The sequence below is a fragment of the Somniosus microcephalus genome, chromosome 13 (genome assembly GCF_052327205.1).
Source record: "Somniosus microcephalus isolate GS21.2 chromosome 13, FLI_Smic_1.0, whole genome shotgun sequence".
NCBI lineage: Eukaryota > Metazoa > Chordata > Chondrichthyes > Squaliformes > Somniosidae > Somniosus > Somniosus microcephalus.
In genome coordinates this window covers 91,441,170-91,464,229 of record NC_140999.1, presented here as the reverse complement: position 1 = coordinate 91,464,229, position 23,060 = coordinate 91,441,170, and the positions used below count along the sequence as shown (strand labels likewise).

The 23,060-nt window shown below is 47.1% G+C and overlaps 1 protein-coding gene across 4 annotated transcripts in view; it reads left to right on the top strand.

The window, feature by feature from the left end:
- pcif1 (phosphorylated CTD interacting factor 1) overlaps nucleotides 1–23,060 on the top strand; it is a 348,501-nt gene that overhangs the window by 73,907 nt on the left and 251,534 nt on the right. For all 4 annotated transcript variants that reach the window (XM_086005128.1, XM_086005129.1, XM_086005131.1 and 1 more), the window contains 2 exons: nucleotides 4,446–4,577; nucleotides 11,785–11,987. In XM_086005128.1, coding sequence (XP_085861254.1) covers nucleotides 4,446–4,577; nucleotides 11,785–11,987 — 335 coding nt within the window. The remainder of the gene's footprint in view (nucleotides 1–4,445; nucleotides 4,578–11,784; nucleotides 11,988–23,060) is intronic.

Below are 23,060 nucleotides of genomic sequence, written 5' to 3'. Positions count from 1 at the left end.
CCATTTCTTCCCCCTATATCTCTTTAATGTTACAGGGATTTTTGATGTCTGTGTCGCTACGTATGTTTAAGATGGAGATTTCGGACCCTGTGACCTCAATATGTGCAGGGAGGGTGTGGGAGAGGCCGTAAACGGCCGAAGAACCCAGCTAAGGTGGGAACGTAGCGGTCCTGCCAAACTCAAAGGCAGGAACTCATTTTTTTGTTCCTTTTCCCGCCTGACAGCCAGCCAAATTGACACACTGGGCAGTGGCCGGGAGGGAAAACCAGCGGCAGGAGGCAGGGGAGAAAGTCGGTGAGCACAGTTAGGTGGAGAGAGATCGGCTGGAGGGGAGAGATCGGCTAGTGGGGCTGGAGGGGAGAGATCGGCTAGTGGGGCCGGAGGGGAGAGATTGGCTAGCGGGGCCGGAGGGGAGAGATCGGCTAGTGGGGCTGGAGGGGAGAGATCGGCTAGTGGGGCTGGAGGGGAGAGATCGGCTAGTGGGGCTGGAGGGGAGAGATCGGCTAGCGGGGCTGGAGGGGAGAGATCGGCTAGCGGGGCTGGAGGGAGAGATCGGCTAGCGCAGCTGGAGGGGAGAGATCGGCTGGCGGGGCTGGAGGGAGAGATCGGCCGGCGGGGCTGGAGGGAGAGATCGGCCGGCGGGGCTGGAGGGAGAGATTGGCCGGCGGGGCTGGAGGGAGAGATCGGCCGGCGGGGCTGGAGGGAGAGATCGGCCGGCGGGGCTGGAGGGAGAGATCGGCCGGCGGGGCTGGAGGGAGAGATCGGCCGGCGGGGCTGGAGGGAGAGATCGGCCGGCGGGGCTGGAGGGAGAGATGGGCTAGCGGGGCTGGAGGGGAGAGATGGGCTGGAGGGAGAGATCGGCCGGCGGGGCTGGAGGGAGAGAGATCGGCCACTGGGGCTGGAGGGAGAGATCTCGGCTGGCGGGGCTGGAGGGAGAGAGATGGGCCGGTGGGGAGAGATGGGCCGGTGGGGAGAGATGGGCCGGCGGGGGGAGGTCGGCCGGCGGGGGGAGGTCGGCCGGCGGGGGGAGGTCGGCCGGCGGGGGGAGGTCGGCCGGCGGGGGGAGGTCGGCCGGCCGGGCCGGCGGGGGGAGGTCGGCCGGCGGGGGGAGGTCGGCCGCCGGGGCCGGCGGGGGGAGAGAGGCTGTGATCGGCCGGAGGTTTGTCTGAGGATTGGGGTTGGGGGGTGGGGCGGTCTCTTGCCCCTCCTGGCACACGAGTGTTGAAAAAGGCACTTACCCCGTGGAGCCGGCAGCTCCTGCATCCATTTCGCTGCTGGGCTTAATTCCTGCCCCCACTCCCTGACCCCTTCCTGCTCGTCTCCGGAGGGTTAATATCGAGGCCTGTGTCTTCCCATATAATCTCTAATGGTGTGGTATTCTGGGCTTGTTGAGCGTGCCCTTCTGTTTTATCAGCAGAGATTCGTAACTCGTTTTATGAAATCAATGTAAGAACTGTCAAACCATGAGATGAAAGGAATGGGAAAGCTGAGGCAGGAAAGCCTGAGGCTTTGGTAGGCCTGACTGACAGCTGAGGATGAGGGGAGCTGGCGTCCCAGCTGGTAAAGAAAGAATAAGTTTAATATTAACAGCTTGTAGTTTAGCCACCAGGAAACTGCTTTCCTTTCCTATATGTCTGGCGTTTCTTAATTCAGAGATTCCTGTTTTATTAGTCTAAGTTAAGAAAAACTTCTGATTGAACACCAAGTAACTTACGTACTCTGCAGTGACATAAAACCCAATAAAAATGTCAAACTAATTGAGTGCAGATTAAAAAGTAGTCAGATAGTATGAGAAATTGTATAAGCTTGAGCTGTGCTAACAGTCAGTACTGTCAAAGCTGGCAGTTGCTGGTACTGAAGAAATGCAAGTGCAATAAAAATGGCAATTAAAGTAGTTAGCATTTCCATTACTGATGGGAAGGTTCTCTACAACACTCTCATTCCAGCCACTCAAACGTTACTAAAACCACCAGCCACCAGTTACATTCACAGTAAAAATGACAGAAGGAGGCTTACCTGCTGTAAAGATGATGAAGCAGCCCAGCAGTGAATCAAATGGAAACGTTTTGCAGCCCTCCCTAGTGTTCTACTGTCAAGGCAGACACACACAGGCAGTGTCTCACATAGAACTGCACAGAAGCAGGCCGCATCACTGCAACTATTGATTATTACTGCCTCAACTTGCAGTACGTGCTGTGAAACTGCTCACGTGTGGAAGGAGGTCTCTGTCTGTACAGGGAATGCAGTAAGGATAAAAAGGAGAAATATGAATGCTGTAAATCTGAAGTAAAAACAGAAAATGTTGGGAATGGACAGCAAGTCAGTCGACATGTGAAAGACAAAGATCAGTTAACAAAGGAGAGCGGGCTGATACAGTGGTTTAAAAACTGCCTTTTTAACATTGGCATCTGGCTCCAAATCCCACTTAGGCTGATGGGATCAAACTCTCCTTTTTCTACTGGCTATAAGGATCCTCGATGCAAATTCTACCTGGCATGGGATCTCTGATGAAAGTGCCCCTAAATTGACAATCAACTGAGAGAAGCCAAAGGACAGCTACTGTGGGAAATGGAAAAGTATCACGCTGGACTGTGTTTCTGAGGTTGGGGCTGTGGCATGTTCTTGAGGTCCTGTAGAGGGAGCTTTACTCCGCATTTAACCTGTGCTGTACCTGCCCTGGGAGTGTTTGATGGGACAGTGCTACATACTGGGATATGGCGGCAGGGTGGGAAGAGGTAAATAGAGTGGGAGGAGTATAAACATTGGCATTGGTCTGTTGGGCTGAATGGTCAGTTTCTATATTGGAGATTCTATGTGACTCTATGTAACTGGTAGAAAATGAGAGGAGCCTTGACTCGAAGAGCTCCAGGATGGCTGCACCTGCCATGATGCCATCAACCGTATCTATAGGTCCTGGTGCACCTTCCTAGGAATGACTATGGGAGATTGGCGCTGCAGGTCAGCATACTTGCTGCTCTGTTTTATCAGCTGTAAAGACACCATTGGTACAGTACTGTCAGTGGCAGTCTCCGAAGGTTTCCATTGCACTCAACATTTTTGCTTTCATTTCCTTTCAGTCTGGCATTGGGCTCGTCTGCACAATGATCCAGTGTGTTGCCCACTACTGTGGAGTAAGGGACTGATGCATTGGTCAGCATTGCCACCTATTTTATATCTTTTACCACTGACTACTGCACCTCTCCATCCCTTGCCCACGGGCTCCATTTCCTCCCCACATATTTTATCTGCCACTAGCTTTGACAGCTCATATTTTGCCACAAATAACCTTTATAAGGACTTTTTAAATAACCTCTGTATATGTGAACATGTGCCTTGAATGACCACATACCCTTTAAAATGCAACGTTAGCAGCCCGATAAGGATTAGCACATGGGCATGAAATTCCCCATGGTTGTCTGAAATGGAAAGTGTTCCGTTCACTAAGAGGGTGTAACAAAGTGTTGTAATTGAAAGCCTGATAATCAGCGTACTGGGGTGGTTAATAGAAGGCAGCATTATCGTGAGAGTGGAATTTTAACAGTGATAGCGAATAGGCTCATGATGATGGGATTAAATAGTGTGAGAACTGAGAGTCATAAATGAAGGTGATATTTAACAGTGTGATCATAACAGAGCATTATATTATATAATCAATTTCTCTTAAATCTTCCTAAACCTGTAACAAACATATGTAACAAAATTCTTTTTCAATGTTATTACTTACACCAAATGTTTTGGGAATGTTTTTTCTGATGCTGAATCATTTTTGGGTATTGGCTCACTGTAGCCTGCATTGCTAATCTGACCTTGGTCAAACTGGCCTAGGTTTCTGATAGTGCACAATTACTATATCCTGTGTACAAGTCCGCCGTCACTCAGTGGTAGCACTCTTGTCTCTGAGTCAGAAGGTTGTGGGTTCAAGTCCCACTCCAGAGACTTGAGCCCACAATCCAGTCTACCACTCCCAGTGCAGTACTGAGGGAGCGCTGCACTGTCGGAAGGGCAGTCTTTTGGATGAGACGTTAAACCGAGACCCCGTCTGCCCCCTCAGGTGGATGTTAAAGATCCCTTGGCACTATTGGAAGAAGAGCAGTTCTCCCTGGTGTCCTGGCCAATATTTATTCCTCAACCAACATCACTAAATCAGATTAACTGGTCATCTTCACATTGCTGTTTGTGGGAGCGTGCAATGCACAAATTGGCTGTCCCGTTTCCTACATTACAACAGTGTAAAATTATTTCAGAAGTGTTCCTCCTTCCCCAGGCGTGCTAAGGAATTGACTGCTGTGCAGCATGCATTGTACAGAGGGCACAGCGCAGGGAGTGTAGAGGGTAGACGGTAATGTTTACTGTTTAACACTCAATGTGCCATCACTAAAGGTTTGCTGGAAGAAAGTGCATATTGCTTTGCTGTAATTTAATGCATTATTTTGTTTCTCTTGTAGTCTGACCCTCTTGGCTTAAATGCAACTGTGGAGTCCGGTGAGGGAGATGCAGCGGCTGATAATGGACAGCGAAAGCGGCGACATTCTGAGGATGCCCAGCAACAACCTTCAAATAGCTTCAAAAAACCCCGAGTAGGTATTACCTGATGTTTGAATGTGTTCTGTGTGGGGGGAAAAAAAAATTCCCTTCATGTCTTTATCCAATTCCCTTTTGAAAGTTATTATTGAATCTGCTCCCACCACCCTTTCAGGCAGTGCATTCCAGATCATAACTCGTTGCATAAAAGCAAATTTCCTCATGTCGCCTCCGAACTAGACCGTTCGCAACCTTGGTGTCGTATTTGACCCCGAGATGAGCATCCGACCACATATCCACTCCATCACCAAGACCGCCTACTTCCACCTCCGTAACATCACCCGACTCCGCCCCTGCCTCAGCTCATCCATGCCTTTGTTACCTCTAGACTTGACTATTCCAACGCTCTCCTGGCCGGCTTCCCATCTTCCACCCTCCGTAAACTTAAGCTCATCCAAAACTCTGCTGCCCGTATCTTACACCAAGTCCCATTCACCCATCACCCCTGTGCTCTCGCTGACTTACATTGGCTCCTGGTTAAGTAACGCCTCGATTTTAAAATTCTCATTGTTGTTATCAAATCCCTCCATGACCTCGCCCCTCCCTATCTCTGTAACCTCCTCCAGCCCTATAACCCTCTTAGATCTCTGCACTCCTCCAATTTTGGCCTCTTGAGCATCCCTGATTTTAATCGCTCCACCATTGGCAACCGCGCCTTCAGCTGCCGAGGCCCTAAGCTCTGGAATTCCCTCCATAAACCTCTCCACCTCTCTTTCCTTCTTTGAGATACTCCCTCAAACCTACCATTTGGTCATCTCCTTATGTAGTTAGGTGTCAAATTTTGTTTGAAAGCACTCCTGTGAAGTGCCCTGGGATGTTTTACTATGTTAAAGGTGCTATATAAATGCTAGTTGTTGTTGCTGTGTAAGGCTTTGACATTCCTCCTAAAGTGTGGTGTCCAGAATTGAACACAATATAACTGAGACATTGCTATGATATAATTGAGAAACTGCTATAGTGTAAATGAGCAGTGCTGTAATGCAGGTGAGGCAACACTACTATAAACGAGGCAATGCTGTAATGTAATGCTGCAGTGTAGTGGGGTGGGCCATGCGGGTGCGCCGTGTGGGTTGGGTCGGGCCGTGTGGGTGGGTTGGGTTGGGTCGGGCCGTGTGGGTGGAGTGGGTTGGGTTGGGTCGGGCCGTGTGGGTGGGTTGGGTTGGGGCCGTGTGGGTGGGTTGGGTTGGGTCGGGCCGGGCCGGCCGCGTGGGTGGGTCGGCCGTGTGGGCGGGTTGGGTTGGGTTGGGCCGTGTGGGTGGGTTGGGCCGTGTGGGTGGGTTGGGGTGGGTCGGCCGTGTGGGTGGGTGGGTTGGGTTGGGTCGGGCCGGCCGTGTGGGTGGGTCGGCCATGTGGGTTGGGTCGGGCCGGGTGGGTCGGGCCGGGCCGTGTGGGTCGGGCCGGGCCGTGTGGGTCGGGTCGGTGGGCCGTGTGGGTGGGCTGGGTCGGGGCCGTGTGGTTGGGTTGGGTCAGGCCGGCCGTTTGGGTGGGTCGGCCGTGTCGGTGGGTTGGGTTGGGTCGGGCCGTGTGTGTGGGTTGGGTCGGCCGTGTGGGCTGGGTCGGCCGTGTGGGTTGGGTGGGCCGTGTGGTTGGGGTGGTGCTATAATGTAAGAGGAATTTTATGATCAACAAACTAAGAATTAATTAAACCATGAGTTATATAAAAACAAAAAATGCTGGAAATACAGTCAGAAATTGTGCTTTAGGTACTACAGGTAAAGGGAAAACTAAAAGATGTAAAGCGATTAAACCAGGAGAGAGAAATAAGAATCATGTGAGTAAAACATTAGAGCTGAAGGACAGGCTAGGGTGTGTGACCCAAATAAGTGTTCTTTATACAAACGCACTGTGGTAAACCACGTTCACGATAGGTATATCACGCACATGATATAAGGAATAAACTGAATGAACTACAGGCGCGAATTGAAATTGGAGGGTATGCCATGGCAGCCATTACTGAGACATGGCTGCAAGATGGTCAGGACTGGGAACTAAATATAGCCGGTTATAAAGTCTACAGGAAAGATGGGGAAAATGGCAGAGGGGGTGGAGAGGAGGTGGACATGACATTGGATGATGAGATTAGTAATGAGAGAAGTGCATTTAAATTTTTTTTTTTAAAGGGGATATATTAAATAAATTAATCAAACTCAGAGGATAAAACCCCTGGTCTGGATGGATTGCATCCACGCATTTTAAAAGAATCTAGGGAAGAGATAGAGGCATTAATAATTCGATAGAAAAAGGTGTAGTTAGAGGACTGGCGGATAGCTAATAATGCCAATATTTAAGAAGGGGGATAGAACATGTCCAGGCAATTATAGACCAGTCAGCTTAACATCGGTGTTAGGAAAAATAATGGAATCCCTACTGAAGGAGAAAATAGAAGAACATCTAGAAATCAAAAATATAAAAATGAATAGTCAACATGGATTTCAAAAGGGAAAGTCTTGCTTGACTAACCTTGTTGAATTTTTTGAAGAGGTAACAGAGAGAGTAGACAAGGGTAATGCAGTAGATGTAATTTATCTAGATTTTTCAAAAGGCCTTCGATCAGGTACCCCATAATAGACTGATGAACAAGGTCAGAGAATGCGGAGTCAGGGGACAAGTAGCAGAATGGATTGCTGGCTGGCTTCAAGACAGAAAGCAGAGAGTAGGGGTAAAGGGTAGCTATTCACAGTGGCAGAAGGTGGGTAGTGGTGTTCCACAAGGATCAGTGCTGGGACCGCTGTTGTTCACAATTTACATTAACGATTTAGACTTTGGAATCAAAAACACAATTTCTAAATTTGCGGATGACAGCAAATTGGGGAGTGGGGGAGGCAGTCAATACTGAGGAGGATTGCAACAAGTTACAGGAGGACATTAATAAACTTGCAGAGTGGGCATATCATTGGCAAATGATGTTCAACACAGATAAATGTGAGGTATTACATTTTGGTAGGAAGAATAGGGAGGTCACTTATCACTTGGAGGGTGTGAGTCTAGGTGGGGTAGCGGAACAAAGGGATCTCGGAGTACAAATACACAAATCACTAAAAGTTGTGACGCAGGCTAGCAAGGCCATAAAAAAAGCAAACCAAGCACTGGGGTTTATTTCTAGAGGGATAGAATTGAAAAGTAGAGAAGTTATACTAAACCTGTATCGAACCTTGGTTAGACCACACTTAGGGTATTGTGTACAGTTCTGGTTGCCATATTATGAAAAGGATATAGAAGGTGCAGAGAAGATTTGCAAGGATGATACCAGGAATGCGAGGGTATACATATCGGGAAAGGATGAACGGGCTGGGTCTCTTTTCTCTTGAAGAAAGAAGGCTGAGGGGTGACCTAATAGAGGTCTTTTATGAAAAATTTTGGTAGAGTGGATACAGAGAGAATGTTTCCACTTGTGGGGAAGAGCATAACTAGAGGACATCAATATAAGATAGTCACCAACAAATCCAAAAGGGAATTCAGAAGAAACTTCTTTACCCAGAGAGTGGTGAGAATGTGGAACTCGCTACCACAGGGACTGGTTGAAGCTAATAGTATAGCTGCATTTAAGGGGAGGCTAGACAAGCATATGAGGGAGAAGGGAATAGAGGGTTATACTGATAGATTTAGATGAGGAAAGACGGGAGGTGGCTCGTGTGGAGCATAAACGCCATCATGGACTGGTTGGTCCGTATATCTTATGTAATCCTTATGTATGTAGTAGCCTTGGTGATTAAGGATGAGAAGGTATAAAGAGAGGTAAGCAGGCAGTGGAGACTTTATGGGTAGAATTAAGAAATAGGAAGGGATTTAAGACTGTAGTGGGAGTTGTGCATTGGCCCCCTGGTAGCAGCTCTGAAAGGCTAGTTTGTATAAAAGCAGACATTAGCAAAGGCAGACTGGTTTTAATAGGGGATTTTAACTTTCATATAGATTGGGATAAGCAGTCTAGCACCTGTCCAGGGTAGTTTTCGACAATATTATGTCCTAGAGGCAACAAGGGGGCAAGCCATATTAGATTTAGTAATGCGTAATGAGCTAACTGTGTGTGAACATTTATCCAATAGCGATCATAACATGATCGAGTTCAACGTAGCATTTGAGAGGGAGAAACGCGAAACGGCTACCAGGATTGTAGATTTAGGTAAGGCTGACTTCAACGGGATGAGGCAGAGACTGTCCACAGTTCACTGTAAACTGGGCAAATCTGTTAATGGGTAAAATGACACAAGATCAGTGGGAGATATTTTAAAAAGTATTTAAGGCGCTACAGAACCAATTTATACCCCTGAGGGGCAAGAACTCTACTTGCCAAGAAGCCATGGACGACTTAAGAGGAAGGGACAGCATAAAATTTAAAGAAAAAGCATACAAAAATGCAAAAAATAGCACAGATCCTGGCGAATGGGAGCGATGAAAAAAATAGCAAAGGTTCACAAAATAGATAGAGCTATAAAAAGGGAGTATGAAAAGAAACTTGCAAGGGATATCAAAATCAACACAAAGAATTATTACAATTATAAGGAAAAGGAGGGTAGTCAGGAGCAATGTTGGTCCCTGTGTCAGTATTTACAGTAGAAGCAGCATGCAGGAATTCCCAAGGAATCTAATATTGAATCAGGAACAGGGACTCAAAATTAACATAAGTAAAATAACAGTAATGAAGAAAATAATGGCACTAAAGAGTGACAAATCCCCAGGACCAGATGGTTTCCAACCCAGCGGTTTAAAGGAAGCAGGTGAGCACAGTGCAGATGCCCAAAGTTCTCTCGATTCAGGAATCGTTCCATTAGATTGGAAAATTGCGCATATCACGCCACTATTTAAGAATGACGAGAGAGGGAAACCAGGGAATTATAGACCAGTTAGCCCAACATCTGTTGTTGGGAAATTGCTAGACTCTATATTTAAAGATAGGGTGACTGAACAACTTGAACATTTTCAGTTGATCAGAGAGAGCCAGCATGGATTTGTGAAAGGTGGGTCATGCCTGACAAACCTGATTGAATTTTTTGAAGCGGTGACTAAAGTAGTGGAGAGGGGAATGTCTATGGATGTTATTTATATGGACTTCCAGAAGACATTTGAAAAGTCCCACATTAGAGACTGTTAACTAAGGTAGAAGCCCACAGAATTGAGGGCAAATTATTGACCTGGTTAGGAAATTGGCTGAGCGGCAGGAGACCGAGAGTAGGGATAATGGGTCGGTACTCAAATTGGCAGGATGTGACTAGTGGTGTCCGACAGGGATCTGTGTTGGGGCCTCAACTGTTCACAGTATTTATTAACGACTTCGATGATGGCACAGAAAATCATACATCCAAATTTGCCAATGATACAAAGATAGGCGGCATTGTAGGCAGTGTAGATGAAAGCATAAAATTATAAAGGGATATTGATAGATTAAGTGAATGGGCAAAACAGTGGCAAATGGATTTCAATGTAAGCAAATGTGAGGTCATCCACTTTGGACCTAAAAAGGATAGAACAGGGTACTTCCTAAATGGTGAAAAGCTTAAAAACAGTGGAGATCCAAAGCGACGGGGGGGGGGGGGTCCAGGTACATAGATCATTAAAATGTCAAACAGGTACAGAAAATAATCAAAAAGGCTAATGGAATGTTGGTCTTTTATATCTAAAGGACTAGAATACAAGGGGGTAGAAGTTATGCTACATCTATACAAAACCCTGGTTAGACCACACCTGGAGTACAGTGAGCAGGTCTGGGCACCACACCTTAGGAAGGATATATTGGCCTTGGAGGGCGTGCAGCGTTGGTTTACCAGAATGATACCCGGACTTCAATGGTTAAATTACGAGGAGAGATTACTCAAATTAGGGTTGTATTCCCTGGAATTTAGAAGGTTAAGGGGTGAGCTGCTAGAAGTTTTCAAGATACTAAGAAACTATTTCCACTGGTTGGGGATTCTAGGACTAGGGGGCATAGTCTAAAAATTCAAACCAGACCTTTCAGGAGTGGAATTCGGAAACACTTTGCACACAAAGGGTGGCAGAAGTTTGGCACTCTATTCCGCAAACAGTAATTGATGCTGGATCAATTGTTAATTTTAAATCAGAGATTGATAGCTATTTGTTAACCAAAGGTATTAAGGGATATGGGCCAAAGGCAGGTACAGTATATGGAGTTAGGTCGCAGATCAGCCATGACCTCTGAATGGTGGAACAGGCTCGAGGGGCTGAATGGCCTACTCCTGTTCCTATGTTCCTACTCAGCAGGTCAGGCAGCATCTGTGGAGAGAGAAACAGGATTAACGTTTTGGATTGATGACCTTTCGTCAGAACTGGAAGAAGTTCGAGCTTTAACAGTTTATAAACAAGTACAGAGGCTGGGAATAGATGGCGGGGGGAGAGTAGGAAGAACAAAAGGGAAAGTCTGTGCATGGGTGGAAGGCAGGAGGGATTAAATGACAAAAGGGATGATGGTGCAAGGGTGGTAATGGGACAAGTAAAGAAACAAAAATTAGTTAAGATGTTGGAGCATCTTGTTAAGTGCCAAGTTACTGTTCTGTAGCTGAAAATATTATTAAACACAGGTATTGTGAAGTCAAGTTGAATTGATTGAGAGTAACTGGGGCAAACTTCCTCTGATTGCACTATATTGTGCTGTGATGATTACATTCTGGAAGATTAAGGCCCGATATTTGCAGGGAGATGGGGAGGGCGTAAAAGGCTGGGGAACGTGTCGAGGCCAGAGGTTCTACCCAATTTAACGCAGGACCGTATCATTTTATTCATCCGTTTCCCGCAGGCCAGCCTGTCAATCTGGCTGGCAATTGGGAAAACCAGCTGCAGGAAGGGGTGGGGGGGGAAGGCTGGAGATCGGTGCTTGGGACAGGAGTAGGGAGGAGGTCTGCGATCACAGCAGGAGCGCATTGGGTTTAGGTGACAATGCCTTGCAAGCCTTTGTGTAGATTTTGTGACAGCCGATGAGTTGCACCTTCATTAGAGAGGTTGGGGGTGAAATTAGTGAAGGATGGAAAAGAATGTCGGGTGAGGTGTAAAACAGGCTGCCGATTCACTATCGCCCGTTTTGTGCTGCCGTCAAAGAGCAATTTCACCCCTTGTTTCTAATATAAACCTATAGCTGAATGTTGCAATGGGTAAAGTTTCCCTGGTTCAGAGTACGATTTCTCTTGGGCCTAACTGTTGCAGAATGTTGTGACTGAAACTGTTGAGCATAATATATTATTTTTATTTTTTCTATAGACCGATGCGCCATTAACTCCCACAACTCCGACAATTCCTATTTCTCCCATTGCTGCTGGCACCCCAAGCACACCTGTATCCCGAACAAGTGGATCCATTTCGGCTGATGAAAAACCACAGCCATCGCCATCACCAGCAGCATCATCATCATCCTCATTGTCTTCCTCATCTGTGCTTGCACCTGCACCTATCCGTCCGACAGCGTAAGTGCAAATTCCGATTGCGACGGAGTGGGTATCTCTGGGATTTTTAATGCTTATATTGGTTGCACAGAACTATATGGAGTTTATTCATTGTAGTAATGTTTAAAATCTACCGGGCCTCCGACAAAGGCTCCCGCACGGCAATGCTGTCTGTTCTTGACTGGAGTAAAAATGAATCCTGTTATTACTCGAATCCAAGCGGGAATAGTATTGAGAATCAAATCCAAGCGGGAGTAAAGTCGTCACTTTAATCTGACTGCGATCAGTGCTCATATTCAGATGTAAGTTGGTATAACGTTGCTCAAATCCAATCCAGGCGTAAGTTTGTTGATTGAATCTCACCTGGGAGTATTGAAAAGAAAGACTTACATTTATATAGTGGCTGGTCAGGTTTCACAGAACCATCTTAATGATCTTCCCATATATTGAATTGCTTTGAAGTACAGTGACTGTTACATGGGCATGTGTGGAAGCCATTTGTCCACAGTAAGTTCTCACTAACAGCAATGAGATGAATGAGCAGTTAACCTGTTGGTTAAGGGTGCATTGTTGGTCAGGACACTGGAACAATTCCATGTTCTTTGAATAATACTATGGGCTCTCTAGCTATTCTCAATGATGGTGGAGTCCAGCAGGTGAGTGCAAAAGACATGGCTAAAGCATTTGCAACCATCTTCAGCCAGAAGTGGCAAGTGGATGATCCACATCGGCCTCCTCCCGAGGTCCCCACCATCACAGAAGACGGTCTTCAGCCAATTCGATTCACTCCACGTGACATCAAGAAACTGCTGAGCGCACTGGATACAGCAAAGGCTATGGGCCCCGACAACATCCCGGCTGTCGTACTGAAGACTTGTGCTCCAGAACTAGCTGTGCCTCGAGCCAAGCTGTTCCAGTACAGCTACAATACTGACATCTACCCGAAAATGTGGAAAACTGCCCAGGTATGAACTGCCCAGGTATGTCCTGTCCACAAAAGCAGGATAAATCCAATCCGGCCAATTACCGCCCCATCAGTCTCCTCTCAATCATCAGTAAAGTGATGGAAGGTGTTGTCGACAGCGCTATCAAGCAGCACTTACTCACCAATAACCTGCTCACTGATGCCCAGTTTGGGTTCCACCAGGACCACTCGGCTCCAGACCTCATTACAGCCTTGGTCCAAACATGGACAAAAGAGCTGAATCCCTGAGGTGAGGTGAAGGTGACTGCCCTTGACATCAAGGCAGCATTTGACTGAGTGTGGCATCAAGGAACTCTAGTAAAATTGAAGTCAATGAGAATCAGGGAAAACTCTCCATTGGTTGGAGTCATACCTAGCACAAAGGAAGATGTTTGTGGTTGTTGGAGGTCAATCATCTCAGCCCCAGGACATTGTTGCAGGAGTTCCTCAGGACAGTGTCCTAGGCCCAACCATCTCCAGCTGCTTCATCAATGGTCTTCACTCCATCATAAGGTCAGGAAATGGGATGTTCGCTGATGATTGCAGTGTTCAGTGCCATTCACAACTCCTCCAATAATGAAGCAGTCCATGCCTGTAAGCAGCAAGACCTGGATGACATTCAGGTTTAGGTTGATAAGTGGCAAGTAACATTCGTGCCACACAAGTGCCAGGCAATGACTATCTCCAACAAGAGAGAGTCTAACCACCTGCCCTTGACATTCAACGGCATTACCATCGCAGTATCCCCCACCGTCAACATCTTGGGCATCATTATTGACCAGAAACTTAACTGGACCAGCCACACACATACTGTGGCAACAAGAGCAGGTGAGAGGCTGGGTATTCTGCGGCGAGTGCCTCACCTCCTGACTCCCCAAAACCTTTCCACCATCTACAAGGCACAAGTCAGGAGTGCGATGGAATATTCTCCACTTGCCTGAATGAGTGCAGCTCCAACAACACTCAAGAAGCTCGATACCATCAGGACAAAACAGCCCGCTTGATTGGCACCCCCATCCACCACCTTAAACATTCATAGAAACATAGAAGATGGGAGCAGGAGTAGGCCATTCGGCCCCTCGAGCCTGCTCCGCCATTCAATGCGATCATGGCTGATCAGCCAAATTCAGTACCCTGTCCCTGCTTTCTCCCCATATCCCTTGATCCCTTTAGCCTTAAGAAATATATCCAACTCCTTCTTGAATATATTTAATGAATTAGCCTCTACTGCCTTCTGTGGTAGAGAATTCCACAGGTTCACCACTCTGGGTGAAGAAATTCCTCCTCATTTCTGTTCTAAATGGCTTACCCCTTATCCTTAGACTGTGACCCCTGGTTCTGGACTCCCCCACCATCGGGAACATCCTTCCTGCATCTAGTCTGTCCAGTCCTGTCAGAACTTCATAAGTTTCAATGAGCTCCCCTCTCATCTAAACTCCAGCGAGTATAAGCCCAGTTGACCCAATCTCTCCTCATATGTCATTCCTGCCATCCCAGGTATCAGCCTGGTGAGTCTTCACTGAACTCCCTCCATGGCAAGATCATCCTTCCTCAGATAAGGTGACCAAAACTGCACACAATACTCAAGGTGTGGTCTCACCAAGGCCCTGTACAACTGCAGCAAGACATCCTTGTTCCTGTACTCAAACCCTCTCGCTACGAAGGCCAACATACCATTTGCCTTCTTAACCACCTGCATGCTTGCCTTCAGTGACTGGTGCACAAGGACACCCATGTCTCGTTGCACTTCCCCTTCTCCCAATCTATTGTCATTCAGATAATAATCTGCCTTCCTGTTTTTGACACCAAAGTGGATAACCTCGCATTTATCCACGTTCTATTGCATCTGCCATGCTTCTGCCCATTCACCCAACCTGTCCAAATCATCCTGGAGTTTCTTTGCATCCTCCTCACAGCACACACAGCTTTGTGTCGTCTGTAAACTTGGAGATATTACATCTAGTTCCCTTGTCTAGATCATTAATATATATTGTGAATAGCTGGGGTCCAAGGACCAATCCCTGCGGCACCCCACTAGTCACTGCCTGCCACTCGGAAAAAGACCCGTTTATCCCAACTCTTTGCTTCCTGTCTGCCAACCAGTTCTCTATCCAAGTCAATACCTTGCCCCCAATCCCATGTGCCTCAACTTTACACGCTAATCTCTTATGTGGGACCTTATCGAAAGCCTTCTGAAAGTCCAAATACACCACATCCACTCGTTCTCCCTGTTGTGGTGAAAATAAATTCACATCTAAACCGTGTAAAAGTAAAAAGATGCAGCTTATCAGAGCTCTGGGAGAAGAGTCTCAGACCCCGTGGTCTGTGCGAGCATCTTCTCGTTCTCTCTTGGTTGGTGCAGCTTTTTATTCTATTTTCATCCAATCACAATAATCACCTGATCACATGGATTTTTTTCAGTATTAGTAAAGGTTAGTTACATCTTACTATGCCTTTGGTTACAGGTCAAATTCCCATGACCCCTATATTCTGCTGTGTCTACAATTTTTAGCTAAAGCAGCATATTCCTTATCGCTTACGCAAAACGCACATATTCTGTCTGGTCCCACAACTGCATCTTATCTTGGTTTTTCGAAGCTTCTCACATTGTTTAGTTTTGCCTTTTTACGTAAGTCAATTTTTATTGTGATATTTCTTATCTCAACCTGGTTTCTTTTAGTCACTTTCACATGACCCCACTCCTTTGTTCTGACTTTAATTTTGCTGGCATCACTTAATTAGTGGTCACCTCGGCTGTCCAAATTCTGAGAGGGTTCAATTTAACCCCTTCAATACAATAGCTAATTAATCCTCTCCTGCAATGATTCTGGCGGTTAGGCCCTCGTGACCCTTCTTGGTCTGCAATACTGGGCTGCAGGTCATAGGTTACAGTATCAACAACTCGTTTGTAACTGAGCCCATTCTGTTTTTCTTATCTCTGCCACCTGGATTATGACGTCTGGTTCTACAGGCTGTATTTGCTAGGCTGAGGCTTCTTTAATAATCTACGCAAGCCATTTTGTTTCTTTATGTTACTACTTTAAGTTTAGCTGATTTTATTAAATCTTTCTCACAGTTCAGCATTAGCTGTGTGTAGCTTGGTGGCTATGCCTTATTTTATTCTTGTAAGGCTCCATTGAATAAAGTCCTTGAGCTGGGCAGACATTTTATCTAGCCACCTGGCTTCTCCTCAGCTCTTAGTGATTTCGCACATAACCCCTTTCTCTTTCCTTTGTCTAAAGTAATTTGTTTGCTCTGCATTTTAAACACTGAGAGGATTTGCTTTTAACCCTTTCAATCCTTATCTATTTTACCAATGACATCCTCAAAAAATTCCAGTAGATTAGTCAAGCACGATTTACCTTTTGTAAATCCATGTTGACTTTGTCTGATCCTGTCACTGTTTTCCAAGTGCTCTGCTATTACATCTTTTATAATGGACGCTAGCATTTTCCCCACTACCGATGTCGGGCTTACCGGTCTGTAATTCCCCATTTTCTCTCTACCACCTTTTTTGAATAGTGGGATAACATTAGCTACCCTCCAATCCATGGGTACTGTTCCAGATTCCATCGAATGTTGGAAGATGATCAGCAATGCATCTACTATTTCTAGGGCCACTTCCTTAAGTACCCTAGGATGTAGATTATCAGGCCCTGGGGATTTATCGGCCTTCAATCCCATCAATTTCCCTAACACCATTTCCCGACAAATACTGATTTCTTTCAGTTCCTCCCTTTCATCCGACCCTATGTACCCCGACATCTCTGGGAGGTTATTTGTGTCTTCCTTTGTGAAGACACAACCAAAATATGTATTTAATTGGTCTGCCATTTCTTTGTTCCCCATTATAAATTCCCCTGATTCTGACTGCAAGGGACCTACGCTTGACTTCACCAATCTTTTTCTCTTCACATATCTATAAAAGCTTTTACAGTCAGTTTTTATGTTTCCCTGCAAGCTTTCTCTCCTATTTTCCCCTTCTTAATTAATCCCTTTGTTCTCCTTTGAATCCTAAATGGCTCCCAATCCTCAGGTTTACTGCTTTTTCTGGCCAATTTATATGTTCCCTCCTTGGAACTTATGCTATCCCTAATTTCCCTTGTTAGCCACGGTTGAGTCACCTTTTTTGTTTTATTTTTATGCCAAGCTGTGATGAACAAGTTCTGTAATTCATCCATGCGGTCTGTGAATGTTTGCCATTGCCTATCCACCGTCAACCCTTTTGAGTGACATTCCCCAATCAATCCTACCCAACTCGCGCCTCATACCATCGCAGTTTCCTTTATTTAAATTCAGGACCCTAGTCTCCGAGTCAACTACTTCACTCTCCATCTTAATGAAGAATTCGATCATATTATGATCGCTCCGACCCAAGGGGCTCGTACAACAAGATTGCTAATTAATCCTTTTTCATTACATAATACCCAGTCTAATATGGCCTGATCTCTAGTTGGTTCCTCGACATATTGGTCCAGGAAACCATCCCGTAAACACTCCAGGAATTCCTCCTCCACAGTATTGTTACTAATTTGGTTAGCCCAATCTATATGTAGATTAAAGTCACCCATGATGACTGCCGTGCCCTTATTGCACGCTTCTTTAATTTCCCATTTAATGCCATCCCCAACCTCCGCATTACTGTTTGGAGGTCTATATACCACTCCCACTAACGTTTTCTGCCCCATGGTATTTCTCAGTTCTACCCATACAGATTCTACATCATCGGAGCTAATATCCTTCCTTACAATTGTGTTAATCCCCTCTTTAACCAGCAATGCTACCCCACCTCCCTTTCCTTTTTGCTTATCTTTCCTGAATATTGAATACCCCTGGATGTTGAGTTCCCAGCCTTGGCCACCTTGGAGCCATGTTTCCGTAATCCCAATCAAATCATATTTGTTTACCTCTATTTGCGCAGCAAATTCATCCACCTTATTATGAATGCTCCTTGCATTAAGACGCAAAGCCTTCAGGCTTGTTTTTTTAACGCTCTTAGACTTATTAGAATTATTATTTACTGTGGCCATGTTTGATTTAAGCCGTTGATTTCTCTGACTGCCATTTTGTTTTTCTCCTTCCTATCTTTTGCTTTTATCCTTGTTTCCCTTTCCCCTGTTTCCCTGCTCAGGTTCCCAACACCCTGCCATTTTAGTTTAAACCCTCCCCCAGCGCACTAGCAAACACTCCCCCTCGGACATCGGTCCCGGCCCTGCCCAGGTGCAAACCGTCCGGTTTGTACTGGTCCCACCTCCCCCAGAACTGGTTCCAATGTCTCAGGAATTTGAATCCCTCCCCGTTGCACCATTCCTCTAGTCACGTATTCATCTGAAATATCCTTCTATTTCTACTCTGACTAGCACGTGGCACTGGTAGCAATCCTGAGATTACTACCTTTGAGCTCCTATTTTTTAATTTACCTCCTAACTCCCTATATTCAGCTTTTAGGACCTCATCCTGTTTTTTACCTATATCGTTGGTATTTATATGCCCCACGACAACTGGCTGTTCGCCCTCCCGTTCCAAAATGTTCTGCAGCCGCTCGGAGACATCCTTGACCCTTGCACCAGGGAGGCAACACTTCATCCTGGAGTCTCATTTGCGGCCGCAGAAATGCCTATCTATTCCCCTTACAATAGAATCCCCTATTACTATAGCTCTACCCCTCTTTTTCCTCCCATCCTGTGCAGCAGAGCCACCCCTGGTGCCAGGAAGTTGGCTGCTGCTGCCTTCCTCTGATAAGCCATTCCTCTCAATGGTATTCAAAGTGGTACATCTGTTTGAGAGGGGGATGTCCACAGGGGACTCCTGCACTACCTGCCTGCGCCTACTACTCTGCCTGTTGGTCACCCATTCCCTTTCTGCCTGTGCGACCTTTGCCTGCGGTGTGACCAACTGCTTAAACGTGATATCCACGACGTCCTCAGCATCGCAATGCGGTCTGCCAGTAGCTGCAGCTGGATACACTTCCTGCACACATGATCGTCGGGGACACAGGAAGTGTCCCTGAGTTCCCACATAGCGCAGGAGCAGCATACCACGGGGCCGAGCTCGCCTGCCATGACTTACCCTTTAATTAATTCAAATTAAATTAAATCAAATCAATCCCACCAATTACACTACAGTTAAATGATATAATTAAGGGCCCTGGTTTACCAACAGAGAGCTTAGAAACTATAAACCACAAAGTTTCAGTTTCAAAAAAGAGAGAAATACCCACCAACCAATCACTTACCTGCTTTCTGCTGACGTCACACTCCGATTACTTTTTACTTCCTCCCTCGGAGATTGGTAAGCCTACCTGAGCCTCGCCGCTTTTATCCCGCCGCCATCGGCGCACCTGGGCACAGTGTATACCATCTACAAGAGCACTGCAGCAACTCGCCAGGGCTTCTTTGGGAGCACCTCCCAAACCCGCGACCTCTTCCACCTAGAAGGACAAGGGTAGCAGGCGCATGGGAACACCATCGCCTGAAAGTTCACCTGCAAGATGCACACCATCCTGACTTGGAAATATATCGCCGTTCCTTCATCGTCGCTGGGTGAAAATCCTGGAAGTGCCTCCGTAACAGCACTGTGGGAGTACCTTCACCACATGGACTGTAGCGGTTCAAGGAAGCAGCTCACCCCCACTTTCTCGAGGGCATTTAGGGGATGGACAATAAATGCCGGCCTTGCCAGCGACGCACACATCCCATGAATGAATTTTTTTTTAATGGAATGGGGTTCAGCCGTGATCGGAGTGTGGGGTGGTGGTGGTCATGTTCGGGGGGCGGGGATGGGCTGCAGATCCAAAGCTTGGGGGGGTGGGGTCGGCTGTGGTTGCAGGAGGAGGTTGGCTGCAGATTGGGGCTTGCGGGGGTGTCGGCGATAATTGTGGGGGGGGGGAAGAGAGTGGCCATCGGTGGTTGGGAGTGGGGGATCAGTGATCGCGGCAGGGGCTAGAGGAAGGCCAAAGATTTGTTTGAGGAGCTGTGGGGAGATCTCCTCCTCTTGGCCCACAAGGAGTACTATAAAAGACACTTAACTTGTGAAGCCGGCAGCTCCCGCCTCCATTTCCTTGCCGGGTTTCCTGATCCCTGGGAAACCAGCACAGCAGGAGTTAAATTAAATCAGGCTCCTAATTGCACAATGGGAGCCTGATTTAAATATGTTAGAGTCCTGACTCCACGGCTCAACACTTCAACACTCGCACGCCTCACAACCCACCGCCGTAACAATGGTGGCAGGAGCGTGCACGTCCTGTTGGGGTCTCGTTTCACATTTCCCCACCTCCTCCTGCCCATCGTGGGCCGTTTAATATCGAGGCCTATGTGTTTGCAGAGTTGGAACTTCGTTTAAAAGATGAGGAAGTAATGCACGCCTTCTGGCTATCATCCAGAATAGTCAAGCTCTTGACGTCGGGGGCAATAGAAAGCGTTCACCCTGACCCGGAGTGACAAGGTTCTGTGCCATAACCCACATTTATTGGTACCCCATTGAATGATAGATCTCCGGGGTTCAAACTGATCTCTAAAATAGAAGTTTGCACGATTCCAGATTATCCAGTGTCCCAAGGGGCAGGTTAGCTGCCATGAGGATGTACAACAACACACTTTCTTTGAAGGCAGGTGCGCCCCAGACACGCCCCCAAGCGGCTGGTATGTGGGGGATGGGCAGAAGCATCTCCTCCGACCGCCAATTCCCCCCCCCCCCCCCCCCCCCCCCACCCAGACGCCAGAACCTTGATTTTAAAGTCAATATAAATGGGTCGTGAATCCAGGTTTCACCTAAAATTGTGAACACCTCTCTCTTTCCACCCCCCGCCGCCACTATGCTGTAATTCCACACCCCGGGGGCGGCAATTTCCAGCTTAAGTTCCTTTTTCCCCATAGCGCTATTCGAGAGCCCCAGTAGAAATTCCTCAGCTTCCATTTCAAGGGACAAAGTTTATGTGCAAGGTACCCCTCGCCAGATTCAAAGTTTCTATCTGTAGTCTCAGTCTGTCTCGGGATTATATCTCCATGATGACTATCTGTACCTGTATGATTGGTTCATCAGAGCCTCGTGCCTGAGCTGTCCTAGCACAGCACCTCCAGCAGACACCCCCTATAGGCTCAGGGCTGGGATTCACATCAGTAATGAGAGGCTCCGGCTATGGCTCCAGCTGGAGTTAATTTTCTTGCCGGTATTGTTCTACACCAGTGTTGCCCAACACTTCCGTCACTAGCCACATGTGGCTAATTGAATTTCTGAAATGAGTGGTAGACATAGTCATTGGGCATGTGACTTCAATATTCATATTCACATGGGGTATGAACATCAACTTTAACTTTTATGTGTTTGTTGGTAAAATGGTAAGACAAAAAGCAGAGAGTGCAAGTGTTTTTTGATCATTGTGAGTGATACTTCCTTGGTTAGTGAATGGTGGGAGAAGATTGTTAAGTAAATATAAATGTGAGGTATATTTACCTGAATTGTGTGAGTGTGTGCAAGGCGTTGTCTACTGAATTGAGTGCAAGTGGATTAAACAGTGTCACTGTAACTACACCTGTGACTACTCAGTGATTGCTATTGGACAACGCCGTTACACAGCCCATTTTAGCGATAGGATAGTAATAGATACACTGTTAGACACGGCCCATTATAGCGATAGGATAGTAATAGATACACTGTTACACACGGCCCATTATAGTGATAGGATAGTAATAGATACACTGTTACACACGGCCCATTATAGTGATAGGATAGCAATAGATACACTGTTACACACGGCCCATTATAGCGATAGGATAGTAATAGATACACTGTTACACACGGCCCATTATAGTGATAGGATAGTAATAGATACACTGTTACACACGGCCCATTATAGTGATAGGATAGTAATAGATACACTGTTACACACGGCCCATTATAGCGATAGGATAGTAATAGATACACTGTTACACACGGCCCATTATAGCGATAGGATAGTAATAGATACACTGTTAGACACAGCCCACATGCAAGCCGTGATCCTGACTAACGGTCCCACCACACACCCAATTCACGTACGAACCGGGCTCAAGCAAGGCTGTGTCATCGCACCAACGCTCTTCTCAGCTTTCCTTGCTGCAATTCTCCATCTCACCCTCAGTAAGCTCCCCACTGGAGTGGAGCTAATTTATAGAACAAACGGGAAACTGTTCAACCTCAGTCGCCTCCAGTCCCGATCCAAGGTCGTCCCATCCTCTGTCGTCGAATTACAGTATGCAGATGATGCTTGCGTCTGCGCTCACTCGGAGGTCAAACTCCAAACCATCGTAAACACCTTCACCGAAGCATACAGGAGCATAGGCCTTACACTAAACATCCGTAAGGCAAAGGTCCTCTACCAACCTGCCCCCGCCACACAGTGCTGCCCCCCCGATGATCAAAATCCACGACAAGGCCTTGGACAACGTGGACCACTTTCCATACCTCGGGAGCCTACTGTCAACAAGGGCAGACGTCGACGACTATGTCCAACACCGCCTTCAGTGTGCCAGTCCAGCCTTCAGTCGCCTGAGGAAGAGAGTGTTTGAAGACCAGGACCTCAAACCCGGCACTAAGCTCATGGTCTACAGGGCAGCAGTGATACCTGCCCTGCTGTATGCCTCAGAGACATGGACCATGTACAGTAGGCACCTCAAAGCACTGGAGAGGTACCACCAATGCTGCCTCTGCAAGATCCTGCAAATCCATTGGCAGGATAGGCGCACCAACGTCAGTGTTCTTGCTCAGGCCAACATCCCCAGCATCGAAGCTCTGACCACGCTCAATCAGCTCCGATGGATGGGTCACATTGTCCGCATGCCCGATACGAGACTCCCAAAACAAGCGCTCTACTCGGAGCTCCGGCATGGCAAGAGATCCCCAGGTGGGCAGAGGAAATGCTTCAAGGACACCCTCAACGCCTCCTTCAAAAAGTGCAACATCCCCACCGACACCTGGGAATCCCTGACCCAAGACCGCACAAAGTGGAGCAGAAGCATCCGGGAAGGCGCCGAACACCTCGAATCTCTTCGGGAGCAAGCGGAAGCCCAGCGCAAGGAGCGCACGTCAACCCACGCACCCCACCCACCCGCCCCTTCAACCACCGTCTGCCCCACCTGTGACAGAGACTGTAG